This window comes from Sciurus carolinensis, chromosome X (genome assembly GCF_902686445.1).
Source record: "Sciurus carolinensis chromosome X, mSciCar1.2, whole genome shotgun sequence".
Taxonomy (NCBI): Eukaryota; Metazoa; Chordata; class Mammalia; order Rodentia; family Sciuridae; genus Sciurus; species Sciurus carolinensis.
This window is the reverse complement of record NC_062232.1, coordinates 22694243-22717071: the sequence shown is the minus strand read 5'-3', so window position 1 is coordinate 22717071 and position 22829 is coordinate 22694243. Positions and strand designations below refer to the sequence as shown.

Here is a 22829-nt window from a genome sequence, read left to right as displayed (position 1 = left end):
TCTGTTCATAGGCTACAACTACCTAATATTAACCTTCTTTACTTTATTACATATTTTTCTTTATTACTTTCTTAAATCAGAAGATTTTGTCTCAACTTAGAATGCAGCATGTATTTTGGAAAATATAGATCTAAAACTGATCTGCTATCCATAACTCAAGCATTTGTTTATATAACAATTTACTGATGGCCTACTACAGACCCTGCACAATGCTGGTCCCTGGAAACACAAGACAGGCACTAGCTCCCTTGAGCTAAACTAAACCTAATTCACTCACTGAGGAGTGCACACCCACTGACATGAGCAGCTTACTCTGTGTCTATGTTATTAAGGGCCCTGTAGGAGAATCCTGAGAGGGGAAAGCGGCAGTCCCAAACCCCTAGAGACCCCTTGAATGCATTTATTCTGCACACTGTGGAGCTGGGTGCCTCTTGAGTACTATTCAGGAGTTCTGTCATGGTGAGAACAATTAAGGACTCTAACAGGGGTATTCAAAAACCAAACACTGAGAGCCACCAGTGGCTCTCAGTTCATTTGTTACATTCAAATTTTCTCCCTTGGCCACATGAAGCTTTGTTTACACAAAATACCTGATACCATTCTAAGACTCTCGGTTTTCCATTTTTATTGCTGTGTTTATCTCCCCTGGCTGTGTCTCTTCTGAAATAGAGTTGGTTGGAGGGACTGTAAACTTCGTGGTATTTATAGCCAGTGTCATTTTTCCATATAGGTATGTTAGCAGCTGCTATACAGTAAGTCTGTGGCACACTGCAAGATCCAAAATAAAAGTATGTCCTTCACAGTCCTCTCCAACTTAGCCTCAGTGGACTACATTTTAGATGATACTTTTCTGAGTCAGAAAAAAAAGGCACATTTTCTGTAAATGTTTCTATCATAATACAAAGAAGTGAAGTCTGTATATTAACAGTGATTCACATATCAAACATGTTGACAAAAAATGTGTATATGTGTATGTGTGTCTGTGCATATACATTCATATGCCAACTGACTTAGTAGCTATGTGATTGTAGTTTAGTAAACTTGATAAAATATCATTTTATTTTTCTAAAATTTATTCAATATTGACTAAGTAAGCAGAGTGACCCTATTGATAAAGAAATGAAATATGAGATCTTATCTTTTCAAAGTAGGGTAAGGTGTGACTAAAAGATATTTGGTAAGATCCCTAAGTAGAATGCCATGGTAATAAGAAAATAGCATGCAACACTGTGACAATAATGATTGTCCTTAATGCCATGAATTTCCAGAAAGGAATGTTTAGGAAAGTCAGGTAAAAGGAGAAGCTCCAAAGAAAAACAATTCTCTGCAGGTGGGGAGATACAAAACTTAACAGAAAAAGGACAGTATGGAAAAAGAGAGGTGGCCCACCAGTGACCTCATTCCCCAACTCTCCCTTCTATTATGTCTCCAGATAAAACAAGGTCAAGAATGGCACACTCTACCCAAAGAATAAAGTCCATGTGTTATGTGCAGGAGAGTCATATAAGTATTCGCAAGTCAATAAATAAACTAGAGGGCAAAAGATTAGATGTGCTAACATTAGCAACAGGAAGCATTATTCTTCCTTTGCTGCACTATGAAAAAAGTATATGGTTTGCCAGGACATATTGCTATGCAACTAAAATACCATACTGAGGACTTGTATCATATCAAGGAACCAGAAACATGCATCATAAAAAAAACAAGAAACTGTAAGATCTTAGGAATTTAATTTCATTTTTCTGATTTACAATTTCCTTGTTGTCTAAAATGACATAATAAGACATCCTTTACTCATATACTATAAAATACATTAGATTTTTATGAAGCTACCTTAATTAACTCTGGTAATATTTATAATAATTCATTTTTATTTGGGCTGCAAAAACATTTATTTTCTTTTTTTATATGATTTTATAATGTCAAATGATTTTAAGTTATAACCCTTCGATCCTAAAATCTGAATGGGAATTTACCTACACTGGAATTTTAAATGTGCATTATTAGGAAATCACATATCCCAAGTCCATCTACTCCCAAATTCAATTCCTTTGATCCACAGAGAACCACAATATGAATTTGCTTTTCATGTGCATATGCAATGTTAAGTATTTTGGCTCTAGACATACGCACCTTTTATTTAGTGGAGCTGCAGGAGTTACCCCAAGAAGTTTATAATCTACATATATACAAAATTTGTAGATGAATAAACAATGCAATTCAAAGATACATGTGCACCCTGTTGTGAATATACACATTTTAATTTTAAAGAATTACTATACTCATATTAATTGATTATAGTTATTTATTATAAACTTTCTTAATCAAGTGATGCTGAAAGTCAAACTATGATTAAGTAGCATTCCATTTTTTAAATGAACATTTACTTTTATTTAAATTAAAATATCAGAAAATGATGAGAATCACTATACTACATCAGTGGTATTACATGTAAACATGGATAGGGTAAGAATGTATCAATTGACTCACTTTAATCAAGCCACAAGAAGATAAACCACTGTGAATAATTTTATGATTATTCACATACTGATTTATTATAATTATAATTCACATAAAGTATAAGATACATAATTAGTGAACATGTTGAAAGAGCAAAAGTAAGTCTATAGTTATATGATCACAATCCACCATTCATTGCCTTTTACCAGTAAATCCAAACTCCACACACAATATCCTGAATTAGTATTACAACCTATGTCTAATTTTACTGTTAAATTTATGTTCGTAAACCTATAGCTCCTGTGAAACAAAATAGCTCTTTTAGTGTCACTCATTGTACTTTACATATAGTTTCTATGCCCTTTGCATAGGTTGGCATGAAAAAAGATTACTTTTAATGTAGTAAAATGAAAACAAGAAAGAGTAAGTTTAGAAGTAAAATATGAAAGAGCTTTGCTCTCTTCCTTTGCTTTATCCATAGTTCACTGCTTGGCAATTTCAGACCCTGTGACAGGAAAACAACGCCCGGCCATTCAGTCTTCCTTTCTTTGTAGCTAAAAGCCTTAGGAATCTTAGAGATTGGGCACCTGAATATCGTTTCTATACAAGAAGACCAAAAAAGCAAGCCAATGAAGGACCTCTCCTTGCAAGCGAATGGTCAGGGTAAATAACAAGAGTATGTCTACCGAGCCCTGTGGTTGGCCTGTAATGGAATGCTATGTGCAGTGTAAGACACTCCAGGGTGGCATTCTCTGGGTGAAAATTAAAAGCATATTTGTAAGATGATTAGCTGGATTTGTCAAAATAAACAAGCCTGTCTATATTCCTATGATATTCCTTTGTAAGTCTGCTGCAGCAAAACTAAAATACTTCCATAAAACATAAAGAATATTCATTTTTAAATATAGGAAACTAAGAAAAGGCTTGCTATTTATAGGCGTCAATGAAATCAGACAAACATGCATGATCAAATTCATCTGAAACAAAGAAACTGAGAATCCTTAACATAAAAAGCAGTCACTAGGAAGTTAGGAAGAGGAGGTTACTCTATACCAAAAGTTTTATTTTTTTAAGTCCATTTACATGTATTTCTTTTTTACAGGGTTGATTTTTCACTTTCCAGTTCCTCTTAACCAAAACACAAAATTTACTTCTTATCCTATTGATCCAGTCATTTAAATACATGTATGGAAGCTCAGATTACTAACTATTCTCTTCTCATTTATATAAATCTATTTACATTAAGATAAAAGAACATTAAAGAAATGCAGTTTTATAAAGCTGTGACACATGGGGGAGTGCCTCCCCCTAAAGAACGTTAGTAATTATTGCAACTAGAAAATTCCAAACAGAACTGTTATCTTTATATTCTCATTTCTCCCATTTGACTTGGTATTCAAACCCATTATACTTCTGTTAATAAAGTGATAGTTGAAAGCAGCTTTCTGGTCAATTGACCCAATTCAAGAGTTAGCATCAAGTTTGTTCCTGTATGCTTGTTTGTGTACTCTCTGTACCCGAAACAGAAACTCCTAAGTACTCAGGGGCATTTTAAAAAAGCAATGTCTTTAAAACACTCTCATACACAAAATCCTTAGTTACCACTCCTTGAATGTTACTCAAAAGCAACTATTTTTTTAATTACTTAAGACAACTATGTTCTCATATGAGTACTCCTAAAAAATCAAAACTGGGTAGTGAGTGAAGGTGGCAACCAAAGCCTTTAATTTGTCTTTGTGGCTTAATCAATGAATGATATTACCTACCAGCTAACTATAATTGGTACTAGAAAGTGTCTATAAAGATTTACAATTATGGCATGAGAAGAAATACCCTGCTATATTCGTAAGACTTAGGGGAATCTTTAATAATGATAATTACATATATTTCCAAGGCATAGCATGGTGGTTAGCACATATATATCATACCCTTTCTTTAGAGTCACGTGTGACTATTTTATTTTTTATAAATGATTCTCTGAAATTCTGAGAGGTCAAGTGCAGTGTCAGAGGTCACACGGCCAGTAACTAACAGTCTGAAATACAACTCAAGCCCTCTGACTCACGCCAGAAGTCTACAGTGCCTTGATATCTCAAAGACATCCTCTTTGAGATTCCTGATACAACTAATGGAAATAGGACTGGAATTTAATAATAAAAATGCTGACAGGAACTTAACTATAGCTGCCCAAATGGTGCCATTATAATTATACTTTACGACTTGAACATCATCAGAAAACTTGCTACTTTTAAATTTTACTAATCAACACTTCTTCAATTGCCACAGAGTAGTCTGCTTTGTTAAAACCTAAGATTTCTCAAACTCCAAAGATCATCTGTTGTAAAACAAAGTATACCCCAAATGTTTCAGTGTATAACAGATTAAAAGATTTTGAAATATAAATTTTAAATGAATCTTCAAAAATGTTTTATCTATTAGTTAACCAAAATAACGCTGATTTGTTCAAATACATTGCAAACATAGTAAATTTTTCATTTAAGCTTTTTTTTCTAGTTATAGGAATACTGTCACTATGTGTCTGTTAAATTTCCTGACTTTGCTGAAGCAACTGGTCAGGAAACAAAATTAGTGGCTTCCATATTCATAAATGGTATTTCTTTTTTCCCCAGTTTTTTCTAATCTAACCACATAACTCAGGCTGATAATATAGCAATAAAATAGAAGAATAGATATTATATTTTACATTACTCACTGCCTTCATTTTTAAATGCTTTCCTATTAAGGAAAGCTTTTTATTATTGATTTGTAGGATACTTAAAAAAAATGCCATAACCTGCCGTGGTTACATAATCCTCTTCCTAAAGAAAGTAACAGGTTATAAGGAGCCATTAAAATGATTGAAACTATCTTTCCTAATATAAGTATAGGCAGTCTTCAAGTAAAAGGATAGTAATTATATTTTTTTCATGATCAGTATCTTTTTATACAGACTTCTTTTTCCATTTTGCTATTATTTCCATCCCCTACTTAGCTTAGAAAACCTGCAGAATATGCCCAATTTAGTAACATATGTGTGGCTTAAGTCAGAAAACAACTGAGGAAGTCATTTATGAAATATTAAAATAAGGGATACCTGGAAAAGCATTGCAGGCTATATTTCTGCACATAGTTGAAGACTAACAGCCTGGAAGCAGCCGTTGTGTTACCCTGACCCCTGAAGGAAGGAATCAGGAGTTAACTTCACATTCAATTTCCTATACAATATAAACACCAAACCTCCAAATCCACTGGCACAATATATCAATGTTTGTGCATATCCTGCTGAAATAAGAAAGTCACCTTAAATATCAGACCACAAAATTTCATTCCATGATTCCACCATTCCGATTTGAGGTGAGCAAACCTTTTCAAAGTTTCTTAGTGGGTGTCTAGATCCTGCACCTGACTCCATTGGATTGCAAGGAAATGGACAAGGAGATATAAAAGAAAAACAGAAAGAATCATCTCCTCTCCCTGATATAAAAGTCATTTAGCTTTCTTTGAAAAATAAATGTAAAGGAACATAGAAAATAGCACAAATGGGTGATAAGATTCAATTGAACAGCGTTAGAATGTCAGCAGTTGCAATTTTTGTTGAATGTGTGATCTATTGAGGAGAAACAGATCCTAAAACAGCAGAAGGCCAAAAGAAGCTGATGTGCTCCTACTTTTAAAAAAACCACAGCTCCAAATTAAGCCTGAGGAAAAAATGACATTTTATTCTGCAGTATTCCTTCCTCTGTACAGTGAGCACAGTACATTTATCTCATCTCATGGTAAAAGTCTCCTGCGACTGCAACATGTCTTTTAAAGCATTTGATAAGTAAAACTTGAAAATAGACTGCTTTTTATTTCTGGCATTCATAATAATAAATTAATTTGATACCATTTATCTTTTAATTCAGTAGGATATTGTTACCTTTAAAGGTTTTTACTTCTCTTTACCCAGAGGGTTAAAATGGCCCAGAAAGAGGTTGTCATGGCAAAGATAAAGGTACAAAGCGCTCATTTCTGACACACCATGGAAACAATCATCATTTTTTTATGAGAGAACCACCAGAATGAAATCTGCATCAAGCTCTACCAGAAAAAAATGCAAGAGAGGACACTAACTAGTCATTACGGTCACAGTCTTCATTTCAATGAATTTAACTTTCCACTCAGTTCAGGTCACATATTTCAATCATAGAAAAAAAGATCTATGACCTTGGCTGGAATCATCAGCCCCAATCACTCAATGGGACACTTGTGAAACATTGCGGACACATTTTGACTCTCCAGGGTGTGGCTAAAATTGCTCCTGTCCAGCCCAAGCTTACATGATCTGTGCTATCCCTCAGAAACTCACTGAGAAAACTCATGCTTAAATTCGCCGCAGAGATCAAGGTTTACAGGACCCTTGGAGCTAATCTCTGTCTGCCCTCCTCCTCTGTTAGCTGTTACAAGCCTTCAAAAGTTAACAGGGTGATTGGAGCCTCTCTATATACAATCATTTCATCTCACTATCGTTGACTGAAGCTCACTGATGTAATGAAGTTACATAATCACCGATTATGCACGACTTCCATCCATCTTCCTACATACCCACATATCTTCTCCCCTCCCCTTTGGATCAATCTACCAGGTGAGATTTATAACACATGTAAATGCTCCATTCTCTCATCATAGGTACTGAATATGGGACTTTAGCATTGCAGTACAGTGCACTGAACCACGTCATCAATATCGATTTTTTTAACCCATTTCCCAGGCAGAATATGCTTAAGCATCTTTAGTGCTCTAGTCTCTAACTTTTCACCAAAAGGGTAAAATAGCAGATAGGACACATCTTCAACTTAAGGTTAAGGGAAGTGTGTAATTGCCTGCATTTCCCAAGCTGGCTGCATTGCAATAAAAGGATCGTCTCTGCTTTCAGACCTTCGGCTCCCCTGCACGTGGGTCGCAGCTTCAGCTATTTAGGGTACTGGGTAAATAATTACATTATTGGGCAATTGAACTTGAGAAAGAAAGCGCTATGGTGATATTTAAGATAACATCGCCCTCTTCTTTTCTATTTTAGTCATCATTTTCAGGATTTTTTTTCTTTTTTTTTCCCCCTTTCACTCCAAGTGATATTCCAATAGATAGAAAAGTAGTCGAGGGCACTTAATAATCTCCAATAACCACAACCAGAGAACAATTAGCAATGATTATCACCTTAAAGTTTAGGAACTTGACAAGTGGGATGTTCGTGGTCCCATTGCGGCTGTGAAATGCAGCAGAATGCTGCACTGAGTGAAAAACATATTTCTTTTAATGAATAAAGAGTAGGTCGTTTCATTTTAAATGGGGCTCTTCACTTAGTGTTCCTTTTACTGCTGCTACCCCTTCAGAACGCAGGAGCCACAAATATTGCATCCAAACAAAGAGCGTCTACCCAGAATTAATTCAAGACACTCTTCCATATCAAAATAATTGGGGGGAGGAAGAGTGATGCTTTGATTTATTTTCAATTATACTCAGAATACAGGCACACATACATACACACACGCACATACACACACACCAACACACCCAACTGCAGTTATTCCATTCAGTGCCAATAACGGCCACATCACAGCCATCAATGCGATGCAGCAATCATCCAAGTCACCCATTCCCATTACAAATGCCCAAGTTTGCTCACACCACTGATGGCTTTGCATATATAAAATGACCTTACCCACAACAGTCTTCCAAATTATTCTCTTCTGGATATCAGTGGGTAAGGTAATTGCTGGTCATCACAATGCGTATTCAGAAAAATCCACGTTTTACTCCTGTGTTCTTTTTCTTGTTTTTGCTAGCAATTAATATCGTGAACAAGATACCCATTCACAAATGCCAAGTTCACCATAAAAGCAGATAATTCCATACAGATCTTCCCTACAAGACTGTCTCCAGTTAGTTCTCAAAGTGCCCGATTGTTTGGTGAAGATACAATCCAGGTGCAGAGCAGGGGGAAAAGACTAGGAGAAAAAAGAAGAGGCAGATAGAAAAGGAGAGACTGAGAGAGAAGAGAGCATAAAAAAGAGGGGGGGAAATCAAAAAAATTTTTTTAAAAAAGAAGGAAGGAAAAAGGCTGATAAGTGAGGAAGTCTGTGAGCTCTATGACAAGAATCGGAGTCTTGCTTGCAAATCTTCTGGATACATGTAGCCTTTCAAATCTTCCTGGTCCCCAAGTAAAATTTCCAAATCCGGGATGCAGCCATAAGAAAGAATCCTATGTATATTTCACAAGTATCCCGCAATAACAGATCCGACGGGGTTTTCCTTGTACAGTACTGCTATGTGAAAGCACACAACCCCTGCTGTTTGGGAAGGTGTCTCCTGGGTCCTAGCTCTCTTCAGCAGCCCCCAAAAATGATTTTTCAAAAGAGAGTGGGGTGGGGGGGGAAGCGGCTTTGCGTTTGTCTTGAATGATGCTAATCCTGAGCAAAAACGACAAGCAAACCACGAATAGCAGGAGATCTTGATTAATAGACACAATCCCCTCAAAATATCCCAGAGAAGAAGGAGCGAAAACAAGAAAGAGAAACTGCAATGCATAAATGATTCCAGTGTTTCTACAAGATCGGTTCATTTGATTGAATGCATTCTCTGGTTTGCTGCAAGTCATAAAGAGGATAGTATTACTGCCACCCAATGGATATTTTAGTACTAGCCAATCCACAGACAGCCACCGCTTTGCGAGTTTTAGTTTTCAGAAGACCGAAGAGGAAGGAGGGTAGCCTGGGAATCTTTTGGAAAAGACCCTAGTATGTATAGAATAACGGGAATCTGTCCTTCCAGGCAAAGTGAACCCGGAAATTTGGATGTTTACCCCGTCTTGCGTTAGTCACCTTAGAATTAGGGTTCCATTTCTCTAGGAAGCAGAAAGGTACAAAGAGCGATGCCTAGGCTGACACTCATAATAACCTCCTTTTCATTTCTTTGAAGCGGATTTATATTGCGCGCGATCTCTGTCTGGTTCTGAGTATCACTTTAAGACGGATTTCGAAAGGGAGGGGCGTGCAGGGGTTGCTCCAAATCTCAGGTGGCAAGGTGATAATTGTTTCTAAAGGGCAGTTTTGCAAAGTGCTTGTGTCTCTATTGATATGTAAACTGTGAGTCCTTCAGGCAATAACCCTCCCCGGCGCTGTTTCAGTTTGGGGAGGAGCAAAAATCTTCCCTATAAGAGGGGGTCTTGGAAGAAGAGTGCCTGTGGAAGGTTCGCTGGGAGTGGGGGGTAGGGAGATGGGATGAGGAGCAGAGAGGAGGGGACTGAAGAGGTTCGTCCTCCCACCCACCGTGTAATAGCGTTCTCTACAAAAGAGTTCAGTTCGCTGCGGTTTTCTGAAATGGATTTGTGAGGAAGAAAGAGGGACAAAGTACTCGTAAATAAATTAGGATATTGGCTCAGTTTAAAGTCCTCGTCCTTTACCTTGGGATAGTACACTATACACATGTGATTCTGTTTCTCAGTTTAATGTATGCAAATCACCTGGGTGTCTCCTTAAAATGCAGATTCTGATTCAGTAGGTCTGAAAGGAGGCCTGAGAGTTTCTAATAAACTGGTTGGTGGACAATAATATTGCGGTGGGATTACACATGGCATAGCAAGACCCTAGGGAAGTGTTTATATTTACACTGACCCCACAGTGATTGATTCTGACGGTGAAGTTGGCAGGACAGAAAGGGTAAAGAAATGCTTTTCCAGTTGCCATCTCTATCCCCTTTCCACCCTTTAACCTTTCCCAGAACTCCTCCGGTACTTCCCATTCTTGAAAATCTTAACCCACTTTCCAATATATTCCACAAGTTTTTATAATGGAAGCATTAACAGGATAAACCAAAAACAGAAAAATAGGCAAAGCAGCCTTGGCCCTTGAGAATTTAATGCATCTTCATTAAATTTAGGGAGTAAGACACAAGCTTAAGAAGAAGGAAACATTTGCAATAATTAAGTACTATGTGAGCTAAACTAACTGCAAGCTAAGTCAGGGCACAGGTGAGGGTGAATGAGGGTTGGTAGACTAGAAAGGGAGGAAACCTGTATTTTGAAAGAATGCATTAAACTGGACTTTCCAATCCAAGCAGAGGGAAAATGCGGTTAAAGTGTGCAGGCAAGTGTTACATGATTTCTCTGAAGGGAACTCACCCAGGTTAACCTCCGGTGTTCCCTTATTGCTGCTCTTTCCCAACATGCTATAAGTCGGTAATATGAAGACAAGAGGTGAAAAGGAAATATATTAATCCCTCTCTCAGTGAGTGATCCATATTTTCTACACCTTCTAGCACAGTCCTTTTGCTGACCCACTTAACTGAAGAACTAGACCTCAAATATACTGAAGGGGACATGATTAACAAATTTAGTCACTTGAGTAAAAGTCCTGAACTGTAGGCTCAAATCCTGTATTTGAGTCTAAATTCTACTTCTAAGTAGCTGTAATTACCCATGGGAATCACTAATCTTTTTAAGCCTCAGTTTCCTTGTCAGTAAAATAACAGTTGAAAACTAGTTGACAAGGTGTGTTCCAGTTCCATATGAGACAAAATTCAGTCCTCTATCTGCAGTGCTTCTGCAAGTCAGTTTGTTAATCTACACAGAGTACGCATTGAAACTGGTACCTTCACATGGGCTGCAAAGAGCATCTATTGCCTTAAAGACACAGGTGAACATTTGACCATTTCAATCCTATTGCAAGAGCTGAGCTAAAACACTTTCTCTTCAGATCCAGGAAGGAAGTGTTTGAACGGGAGGTGAAGCATTGTCTATTCCTGGATCCTACAGAGCCAACTGTGGGCCTCGCTGTTTGTTGCCATGGGATCCTCTTTGTGCGAACTGTCTTGAACTGTGTGGGAACATTTTCCTCTTGCCTCCCTTCAGTTCTCCCTCTAACTCTTCTGAAGATGTGTGTCAGAACAAGATGTAGCTGCATTATTGCCAATTAAGACTAACAGCAGCTGCAAGGTGCATCTAATTAAGAATTTTAATTACTTTACGGAATTCTCATTTGCAGATGTTTAGAGCATTAAACAATGCATTGTAATTTTATTTTAAAATCTGAAGAAAGCTGACCTCCTTCCAAAAGGTGGAGAACTATAGGACTCAATGATGGGTGTTAAAAACAAAAAAATCCTTTGACATGGGAACTCTGTACACACCTTGACACATTATTTGAGAATATGCAACATTATATTCAGGATAAGGAAATAGTATGGATATCCATAAGTAGACTTTTTTTTTCCTAAATGAAAAAGCAAGTAAATCTCAAAACACACAAAAAAATTAATAATTTGGTACTCAAGTAGAAACCTTGCAGGTTACATAGTTCTCAAATGGTCTGTTCTTTTCTTTGCCAGTAACAGTATAGTTAACAGTAAGCTTGGCACTGCAGTATGGGGATTGTAGGCTGCAATGCAAAGCATTATGGGGTTTGTAGTAAAAACTGGCTGCAGATCAATCCATGCTTGTAGCTTTTCTCAGTTGAAGAAAGTACTTTTATTCTCTGGTAATAAGACAGAAGAGTGCCATGATATTTTACATGAGATTAATGAAATGAAGTTGGTATTACTGGGAGTATGAAATTAGAGTTTAGCTACAATAATATTCTGACTGAGGAGGAGAATACAATAACATCTACTTTATAAGCCACAAAATAACCTGAGTGAGCTATTTCCTAATATTACTGTGTGATAACTGAGGTTTAAAAACCACATTCATTGTTTTAGTAGTAAAAAGCAAGGACCTATTGAATTTGGTGTTTATGAAAGAATTGTGAACACAGGAAATGAACGCAAATTCTTATTGATTCTACCTTTAACAATTGGTAGCCTAAGTTTAACTTTCCACACTTCACATCATTCCCCAGTGAAGTAGAAGAGAGTTTTATATGACCTACCTTTTTAAGTATTTTGTTATATAAAATTGTTCTGAATATTCAGAGAACCTTTTTTTTTAATGAACTCTTTAAGGTTAGAATATCCTCAAGGCTTGCAAATATGTCTAGAGTAGGTTATTTCATTCAGCTTAAGTTTAATTAATTTTGGAGATATATGTGTATATATAAATTAAGAAGTTGTAATTGAGTTCATTTTTGTATGCAGATGATTCTAGGTAAATAAATACCTGATTTACAGAGGTTTTGATTTAACACTGTTGGCAATTTTTATTTCAAAGTTCATTAAACATTTTTGTGTGATATGAATTAAAGTCTAGCTCCTCAGAAATCCCTCATGAAATCAGCCCCCTTTTGTTATGAAGGCTAAAATACACCTCTTCAAAGTCTCTCCCATCTGTGAAAGTCTCCATTATTATGCTAAGTTACTTAGAAGGTATTTTATACCTGAGGTTGCTTCCTTTTCTCTTTCTCTCCTTAAAGAGGCCTCCATCCACAAAAAGCCTCACTAAAGCAAACTATTATTACGGACATGAATAAATGCAAAATCAAGTACCCTTCATTTTCAGGCCTTTTGCCAGCAACATTCATTTGAACCCACCACCACATATTCTCAAATGAGTTGCAGACAAAGACTTGAGCATTTCAGCAAAATTCCACCATAAAGTTCAGGAATAATAAAGATTTGCTATGAAAAAGCAAACAGCAACAGGAAAGAAAAATGCCATGCCTGCTTTTCCTTCAGATTTCTAAGTTTTGAATCATAAAAATATACAAATATATATCTTCTTGAATGCAGTTTACATTATTGTTCATACTGTGAATATTTCTTTTATGGTCATAAAAATAAAAGCAATGCCCCAAATGAAACACTATGTACATAAGCGATGCAAATGCATCCCCGGTGGAAAGCCGGCTGGCTGCTGGTGGGAGGGTATATTTATACAGTGCCTTTCATTTGGAAGGTTCCCAAAATGATTTGCAAACTGTATGTAGAGGAATTGCTCACCATGGAAATTCACCCACTTCCAGGAGAGAATGCAGAAGTCATTCCATGCTGACAATCAGTTTAAATAAAACCACAGAACAGTATTTCAGGTGGGTAAAATATTAAAATTATAATTGATTTGGGAAATGTGCACTAAAAACCCACTATGTGCCAGGCATGGTTCAAAGTACAGGGGGTATCGTTGTTATATCTAGTTAGGTTCCCTGCTCTCTTAATACTTACATTTTATTGAAATTTGACCCCAGAACTTTGGAGTTAAAAGCCCTGTTTCCTGGTGAATTTCTGATCTCTGCATATAGTTCTACTGAAATAGAACATTTGCTACTTTTTTGTGCTTATTTATATCAGGCTTCATGATATCCAGGACACATGACCTATGGCAATACCTTCCACTTTAGATTGAATATACGAAAAATAGGTTCAGATATATAGTTGAAGTGGATAAAATGACAATAACATTTCCTGCACTGAATGATTTGGGAAGTGGTAGGAGAGAATTCATACTCTTCTGGGTTTGGTAAATTAAATGAAATAGTATTGATGTAAATATATGGAAGACTGCTTCCTCCGAAGTGATTCAGGGCACTTCATGGTAATTAAGGCATAAAAAATAGTTTGGTGAAGGAAGAGAACAGTGTGAGTAAATGTTTCAGAGTATAAAGTATAGAATCAAATTACAGTGTCTCCTAAATTAACCAGATGATTAATATTTTTCAAATGAAAATAGAACAGGAGAAGAAGGTAAGGATGGCATTGTCAAAGTTCAGCCCAGACCCACTCAGGTTCTAGCTTTGTGTGCTCACAGCCGTCATCCCCTTCTCTGATTTACTTCTAAAGGCCAGCACCTGGGTCCTCTTTTTACAATTCCTCTTGGGCTACTGGTGCTGTGTGTCCTGCCTTTTATGAGAGCTGGAAGTGCATGGAGTTTAAAACCCTCCTCCATTTTAACCAATGACTAACTGATGTAGGAGTACAAAACTCTGGCTCTTTTTCCTATAGGTCAGAAAAACTCTGTGGTGCAACTTCCATTCTAAGCTTTCCTGTGGGGATCAAGCTGAGGCTGGTCATGTAGTAGAAGTCATGACCTTGGGCTGAGGTTGTAGCTCAGTCATAGAGTGCTTGATTAGCACGGGTGAGGCACTGGTTCTATCCTCAGCACCACAAAAAAATAAATAAATAAAATAAAGGTATTGTGTCTAATAGCAAAAATCCTCAAGATAATGTGGCCTGGGAAAAGGGAGTGAAAAAGAAGACGGTGCACTGATAGCCTTCATCTCCCAAGACAAATGTTTTCCAGGTGCTGGCTGCAAACAGGGAGGAGGTATTTTATCACCCCTAAAGTAACAGTCTCTAGGAGGCGATAATCTCCTTAAAAGTAAATCCTCTCCAGACACTGCCCACAGACCACCTTCCCACACCCATAAAGTTCAAATTCCTGAGTGCCCAAGAAAACTGATATGCTCACTAGACCACCCCTCAAAATAACCTATATAAACCCAGTCCCTTTGTTCAGTGGCTCATTTTCCACTAGGGAAGTGGGTTCACAGACATCATTTCATCCCTGCATCCCCTGTTCCTGTGTGAAGCTTTGTTTCTGAATAAACACCTGAGAAGTCTTGTGAGGTGTGCGTTCTGCCTGGTCTTTTTGTGCTAACATTGTCCATCTACAACTAAAAATTTATTTTTTTAAAAGTCAAGACTTTGATTGATTTGGGGAACCCTAAAATAAAAGGTAACAAATAATCATAGAGGTTCCATCTCTGGCTTTCAAAGATTCAACCTGTATCACTAGAGACAGAAATATTTGTTCATTTATCCATTTATCTATCACTTATCAATTGCATACTTTGTGCCAGACAGTGCTGGGAATCTAGTCAAAGGTAAGGCACAATCCTTGTCCTTGAATAGCTTACAACTAGCATTAGAGACACATAAACAACATATGTGATATACAATGTATTAAGTACCATAAAGAGACTTGAATTCAGCCTACAAGAATCAGGGAACACTGGACAGAGAAGGTATTATTTCAGTGACCTTGAGGGATAAGCAAAATAAAAATCTCGAAATGTGTGAAGACCAGGAATAAAAAGTAACATCTAAGTGGGCCAATAATCTTGTACCTAGAAGGGAGTTTAACATTGGTTCTGGTAGTAGAACTCAAAAGTGTTTAAAATCATAGAATCAATTTTTGAAAGGGCTCTAGAGACAACCTTGAATAATCTCTTTATTTTAGACAGAAGAAATTGAGTCTCACTCAACCAAATGACATAGTTATTTAAGCTTACACAACTAGGAAGTGGTAGGAGTTCTCTTCAGGCATGACTCAGCCATATTGCCTGTCGGCCTTTTCTTTAAAGAGATAAGTTGAGGACATAATGGAGATATCTGATATAATAAGACCTGGTTTGAATGCTGGCCTATCACTATGTGGCCTTGAGAAAATTCCTCGCCTTTTCTGAGTTTCAATATCTTCCTATAAAAAAAAAATACAGTTAATAGGGTAACCTACTGGGGATGTTGTAGCACATATACCCAGCAGAGTGCCTAGAACATGGTATAAAATGAGGTGTGTTATGCTTCACTTTAGCTTTTAAATTTTGTTTTCATTTCTTTTCTTTCCCTGTCAGAAAGTGTTATTTACAGTAGTGTAAATGGAATCGGGGAGTTTTCATTTTTTGGTGCGTTTGGTTTTATTTTTGTTATGCTAGGCTATGTAACTGAAGAGAACCAGATATTCAAGTAGGATAGCTTTTTTTCTTTTTTTCTTAGTGTTTTTAAGACTAACCTTGTCTGACTACAACTCATGAGTATTGCTGATAGATCATCTCAGTCTCAGTTTAACTTTGTTCAGTGCAAGCCAAGTAGGTGAGTCTGCTTTGTTTAAACAGCTAATTATAATAATAGTGACCATAATACTGAAATGTATATTTGCCAATTAAAGAAGTTTGATTTATACATATCACAAAAGAGGACACCTGAGTGGCAAATTAAGGTATATAAAAAGGTAAGTGACATCCTTGTACCTAAGAGTGATGTAAATTTAAACCACCATGGAACATCATGACATTCATCAGAATGTTTAAAATGAAAGCATGAACCATAGAGAATGTGGGTGTAGAGTTGGAGCAAATGGAACTTACCTCTACTCATAGTGGAAGTAGAAATTGTTTCAACAACCTTGGGAGACTTTTCAGCAGTGCCAGTTAAGTCTGAACATACGTATAATCTTTTTTTTTTTTTTTATTGTAAACAAATGGGATACATGTTGTTTCTCTGTTTGTACATGGCGTAAAGGCATACCATTTGTGTAATCATAAATTTACATAGGGTAATGTTGTTTGATTCATTCTGTTATTTTTCCCTTCCCCCCCACCCCTCCCACCCCTCTTTTCCCTCTGCGTATAATCTTTGAGACCAACAAATCCATTCTTAAGTACATACCCAACACAAATGCATACCTACATTAAACAAAAGTATTATTAGAAAGTTGAGAGCAGCTTATTCAAAAACAGTCCAAATTGGAAACCCTCCAATTTTATCAGCAGTAAAATGGTTGAATAAATTGTAGTTCACCCATAGTGGGGTCTATCATAAGGAATTAAAACTATCTACAGTTACCTGCAACAGTATTGAATCTCACAATCATAATGTTGAGCAAAATAAGCCAGAAAGAAGAATACATATCATAAGGTTGTATTTATAGAAAGGGCAAAACTAATCTAATCTATACTGTAAGACATAAGACTAGTAGTTGTCTTTGGTAGGAATACCAGCAAAAAGGAATTATAAGAGGGGCTCTGGGGATGCTATAATATTCTGGGCTCTTTTGATCCAGGGTCTCTTGATCTGGGGTCTTTTGTTATTTGGTATATTCATAGAATGGAAATTCATTAAACTGTATGCTTATAATGTGTGGACTTATGTATATATTTCACATTTCAATAAAAAATTTACAAAAAAGTTTTTTATCAGAGTTTTATAGTAGTAGTTGGGTTCATTTTGATAAAATCATACATGCATGGAATTTCATTTCAGTCCACATCCCACCCTTTTTCCTCCCCTCCTCCTTCATCCTATTCTCCTTCCTCTACTCTGCTGATCAAGAAGTTTGCTTAAATACCAGAAGAAAAGCAAGTATAACCCTCATGTCAATTACATTTAAAATACTAAAAAAAATCACAGACATATATGTGAAGATATATTTGATATATGTGAAAGTCAACTATTTTATTATGCTTAAATATGAGAGGAGGATCTTCCTGTGAAATGGACACAAAAAGCCAGCATTTAATCATTTTAGCATATGTTTTCAAAACACACGTTGTGTTTTCTTGGAAAATAGAAAAGGAACGAGATAATTAAGATAATCATGTCTGAATTTTTTTTTGTTTGTTTGTTTTTTGATTTTTGGTACTGGGAATTGAACCTAGGCTCCTTTACCACAGATTTACATCCTCAGTTGTTTGTTTTCTTTTTGTTTGTTGTTTTGTTTTTAGAATTTTTTATTTGTTCTTTTTAGTTATACAGTAGAATATATTTTGACATAGCATACATACATGGAGTATAACTTTCCATTCTTATGGTTGTTCTTGATGTGGAGTTACACTGGTCATGTATTCATATATGAACATATCAAAATTATATTTTGAGACAGGATCTCACTAAATTACCAAGATTGGCCTCGAACTTGTGATCCTCCTGCCTCAGCCTCCTGAGTCACTAGTATTACAGGTATGAGCCACTAGGCTTAGTCATATCTAACTTTTTTAATGTTAATCAAAATGTTGTTCAATTCTTTTATGAAATTCTACTAGCTAGCATTTATTCAGTACTTATTATGTGTCAGGCATCTTTGAAAACATATGTGCTAATTCCTTTAATCCACCAAAGAAATAGGTATTTGGTTATTATCAATTTACAGATAAGAAAACCAAGGTTTGCTCAGTGTTTCACAGTGGCCAAGTTAGTAATTGTACCTTCTCTTACTACCCTGTCTGCTGCTCTTAACATTTGATTATTTTCTCTTTGTTATATTTAACTGAAATCATCAATTTTGTATTTTGCTTGTGTCTTGCCTTTACTGTTTTGATATTCCTATATCTCAATCTGCACACTAGTTCGTAAAGTTCAGCAAAATTTCTACTGCATTGTTTTTCCTAGCATAGTCTATAATTCTTGCTTTGGGTACTCTTTGCTCTGTTTGCCTTTTTCCTGCAGGAGATCTAAGTGAATTATTATGTTTCTCTTGAATGAGGGGAAACATGATGAAATTATAGCTTTTAGAGCAAAAATGTTAATATTTCAGTATTATAAACACCTAAGAATAGTATGATGAAAAGTATGTTAGCATTATGTAAATACCTGTATGGTTTTCTGAACTTCTTTTCTTTTCTTTTTTTTTTTAGGATATTGAGGATTGAACACAGAGGCCCTCAACTATAATCCCTCACTGGAATTATAGGTATGCACCAATATGTCTGGCTTGTTTTTGTTTTGTTTTGTTATTTATTTATTTTTTACTCTCTCCCTTTCTTCCACTTGAGTCGGGACATGGATCTAATCATGGTATTCCACAACACAGCATATCAGTGTGGGGTAATTAGAATGCCAAATTGCTGGTCAGAGAACCAAAAAAGATGAAGGCAGGAAATCATAGACAAATACCAAGGAGATTTGCCAGCATGGTGGCTCAAGCCTGTAATCCCAGCTGCTCAGCAGAGTGAGGGAGGAAGATCACAAATTCCAGGCAACTAGAGAGTCATAACCTGGGCAACATAGGGAGACTCTATTTCAAAGTAGAAAATTAAAAATAGTGAGGTTGTAACTCAGTGGTAGAGTGCCCTTGAGTTCAATCCCCAGTACAGGAAGGAATGAAGGAAGAGAGGAAGAACTCAGGATATTGACTCCAAAATTTTTTTTTTTTAATGAACTCCAAACAACAGGGATTTTAATCTAAGGTTATACATGTAAAGACTAGATCCTACTTAATATTTTATCTGTAATCATATCTCCAATCACAATTGTAATGCATCTTGTTGACCTTCTAAGAGTATTTTTGTCTTCTATTTTTATTTATTTATGTATTCTTTTGATATTAATTGCCTTCCACTTTCTTTGGATTTCTTCTATCATATTCTATCATCTTAAAATGAATACTGAAGTCATTAATTTCAAGGCTTTTTTCTTCTTTAATATTAGTGTTTGTGTCTATAAATCTCCCTCAGAAAACTTTAACCATATCTAATGAGTTCTAATGTCTAGTGTTTTCTATATCATTCTTTTTGTGCTGGTTTTACATTTCACTATGATTTTTTTTTCTAATTTAAGAGCTACTTAATGCTCTTTCTGTGTCTTTTATATTTCCATATATTTAGGGATATGTTTACGTTTTAAAGTTATCCTTTAACATAGTTGTATTATGGTTACATATGAGATCTGAAAAGTTTTGATGCTTTCTTTATTGAGTATTATATGAACTTTTTATAAATGTTCCACATGTGCATGAGATAATTCTATAGCCCCTAATAGATGCAGACATAATTATATGGGAACTGTCTCTCTCTGTCTTCCTACCCCCAATTAACAATCAAGCTTGGTAGTTGTGTTACTTGTTAATTGTGTTAGCTGTTTTTCTTTTTTATATTCGCTGCGGTGTTTATTTGTATCCTATGAACAATCAAGAGAGATGTATTCAAATTCTCCATCTTGGCAGCAGGATTTTTACTACATATATACATTTGCTGCATATATATTGAGGCTATTTTAATAGTGTTTAAAATTGCTATCCTTGGTGAATTGAATCGAACTTTTTTTTTTGTTGTAACTTTCTCAACCCCTATTTTCTTGTGTGTTATTTAATATGACAGCTTTCCTCAAACTTTTCCTTTCAACATTTTCTGTGTGTGCCTGCTGGAGACTGAACTCAGGGACTTGTGTGTGCTAAGCAAGCAGTCTACCACTGAGCTACGCTCTGAGATCCTATTCCAACTTTCATGTCCCCAAAAGTTTTTAGGTGTCCCACATAATTTAAATCTGGATCTGGGCTTTTTAACTAATTTACGTGTCTGTGTCTTTAAACTGACATGTTTCCTCTGTTTATATTTATTGTAATCAATAACACTAATAGAGGGCAAACATATGAATGGTGGAAACATGAAGTTAAAGTAATAATTCCATAAAATGGGTCCACTGTGCTGACCCCCACATGCTTTCTTTTCCCTGAAGCAATTTACCTGCACCCCTGCCTGGCTTCAGTGGACAGGATATGTCACATTTCTCAGCAAACTACCTGTTGTCAGCAGGAGAAATGCAGGTCCAAAATAATTCTGATCAGAGAAACAAGTTACCCTGAAAGGGGTACTTTTGTGACCCTTTCACAGACCAGATCCTGGAACTCAGGGAGATAAGGATAATCCTTCCTAACCATAAAATCTGTGAAAACAGTTTCTAATTAGAATGTATCAGCATGGGCCAAAGTGACCTAGAGTTGTCATGGCAGTGGGGACTTGAAAGTCTAATATCATTCTGCTGTCAGTCAAAAGTCAAGAGGTGGACCTGGGCTGGACTCTCTAGAAACTTCCCTGGAGTCCAGGAGAGGCATGCTATCCCTCTCTTCTCTGAGAAGACCTAGACTCTCTCCCTTGAGAGTGTCCCCTTTCCCTTTTCCTATTCCTTCAATAAACTCATTCATGTTACTCTGAGCAACATGTCTGAAACCTTTCTGACTTGATCACAAGAATCGGGGTTTGAAGGGAAGGGGTTCTCCCATTGCCTCAGTTTCTCAGAAGGCCCCAGCTCTGTAACAATAATTTCTTGTTTCATTGTGTCCTTCTTTTCTGTATTTCTTTTTATTCCTGACTTACTTATTTTTAAATAGAAGCTATGTCGCATTCTGAATAAGACAGAGCTCTTTGATCCCTTGTCTTTCTCTCCTTCCACTGCCTATCATGTTGATCAAGCCTATCATTTTGCTTAAAATAAGGTTTAAGGACCACATGCATCAACACCACCTGTGAACTTGCTAGAATTGCAGAACTCTGGTCCCCTTCTCAGAACTTCTGAATTAGAATTTGCAGCTAAACAAGAGCTCCAGGTGTTCATACACAAAATAAACTTTGAGAGTCACTAAACTACACTGTAAATTCTTGGGTTTTATGAATGTATTTTTCACTTTTTCTTTCATCTTTATTATTTTTAAACCATAATGACCATGGCTAAGGTATTTATTTGTTCATGTTTACTTCAGACATCTCTTGAAACACTTCCAGATTTGCCTTTCCTTTCCTTTTAGTACTTATCTAAAAGCAGTTTAAATGCATCTTTGTGCAGCAAAGCTTTTGAAATATTGTATGCCTGAAAATATTTTATCATGTCCTCTTATTTGAAGACATTTTGTTGGATATAAAATAATATGTTCAAAGTTAATTTTTCCGCAGTCCTTGTAAAACACCCATTTGAATCCCATGTTGTTGAAAAATCTGACATCAATCTAATTGATTCTTTTTTCTTTGTATGTCACTTTTTCTTTTTTCTGTGTTTAGAATTTTGTCTTTGTCTTTACACTGTTAAATTACACTATAATATATCCAAATGTAGATTCATTTTTGTTTTTGTTTGGTGTTAGGGATTGAACCCAGGGTCTTATACATGAAAAGCATGTACTCAACCACTGAGCTACCCGCCAACACCCTGGAACCCCTAGATTCTTTCTAAAAATTCTTCCCTTTGGTACTTTCTGAGTCCTTTTGATTTGAAGCATTTCAAAAATTTTAATTCATTCTTCAGGTGTATTCAAACATTTTTCTCTTTATTTTTTCTCTTTCTCTGAGTCCTGTTTTTCTGGATGTTGGCACTTTGTGTCCATCATCCTTTAATCTTGACTTTTCATTTATAGTCACCCCTATCCTTCTACCTTCCTATGTTTTCCTTTTGAAATAGCTATGCTTTTCAGAATTTCCTAATATTTTGGCTTACAGATGCATCCCCACTCTACAATACATTAGGAGAAGGCCATCATCCAATTCTGCTCTGATGAGATTAGTGAGGTGGATTAGATAAGCCTTTAGGTGAATCACAATGGACATCCCCAAAGTATAGCCAAGGCCAGCTGCTCATTGCTTCCACAGGTCCTAGCTTCAATTTTCCTTTCCCTCCACCTCTCAGAGAGCAGTTGCATTAACAGAAAACACTCCTCAGGTCGTCAGCTCTCAGCTTTGATGTTAGAGGAGGAAGGTGGAGAAATGAATACCAGAAGTTTCATCTCTCCTAATTTTCTCAATGCTCCAAAAGCACAGGATTTTTGAGTGGCTTGATTTTGCTCTCATGGGTTGTAAAAATTCTTGATACCCATGACTACATCCAACTCCTAAACTAAGAGTTGACTACACAGGCTTGGCTACTAGCTGCCCAAAACCATGTATCTGGGAAAACTTAATTCCCAAACCTGTTGAGTCTGAGAA

General features: G+C 36.3%; 1 protein-coding gene across 1 annotated transcript in view; it reads right to left on the bottom strand.

Moving 5' to 3' along the window:
• Positions 1-5633, bottom strand: part of Il1rapl1 (interleukin 1 receptor accessory protein like 1) — a 1316339-nt gene extending 1310706 nt beyond the window's left edge. The window contains exon 1 of the mRNA XM_047536575.1: positions 5555-5633. Within this exon, the coding sequence (XP_047392531.1) occupies positions 5555-5566 (12 nt within the window). The 5' untranslated portion in view covers positions 5567-5633. The remainder of the gene's footprint in view (positions 1-5554) is intronic.
• Positions 5634-22829: the final 17196 nt, after the last annotated feature.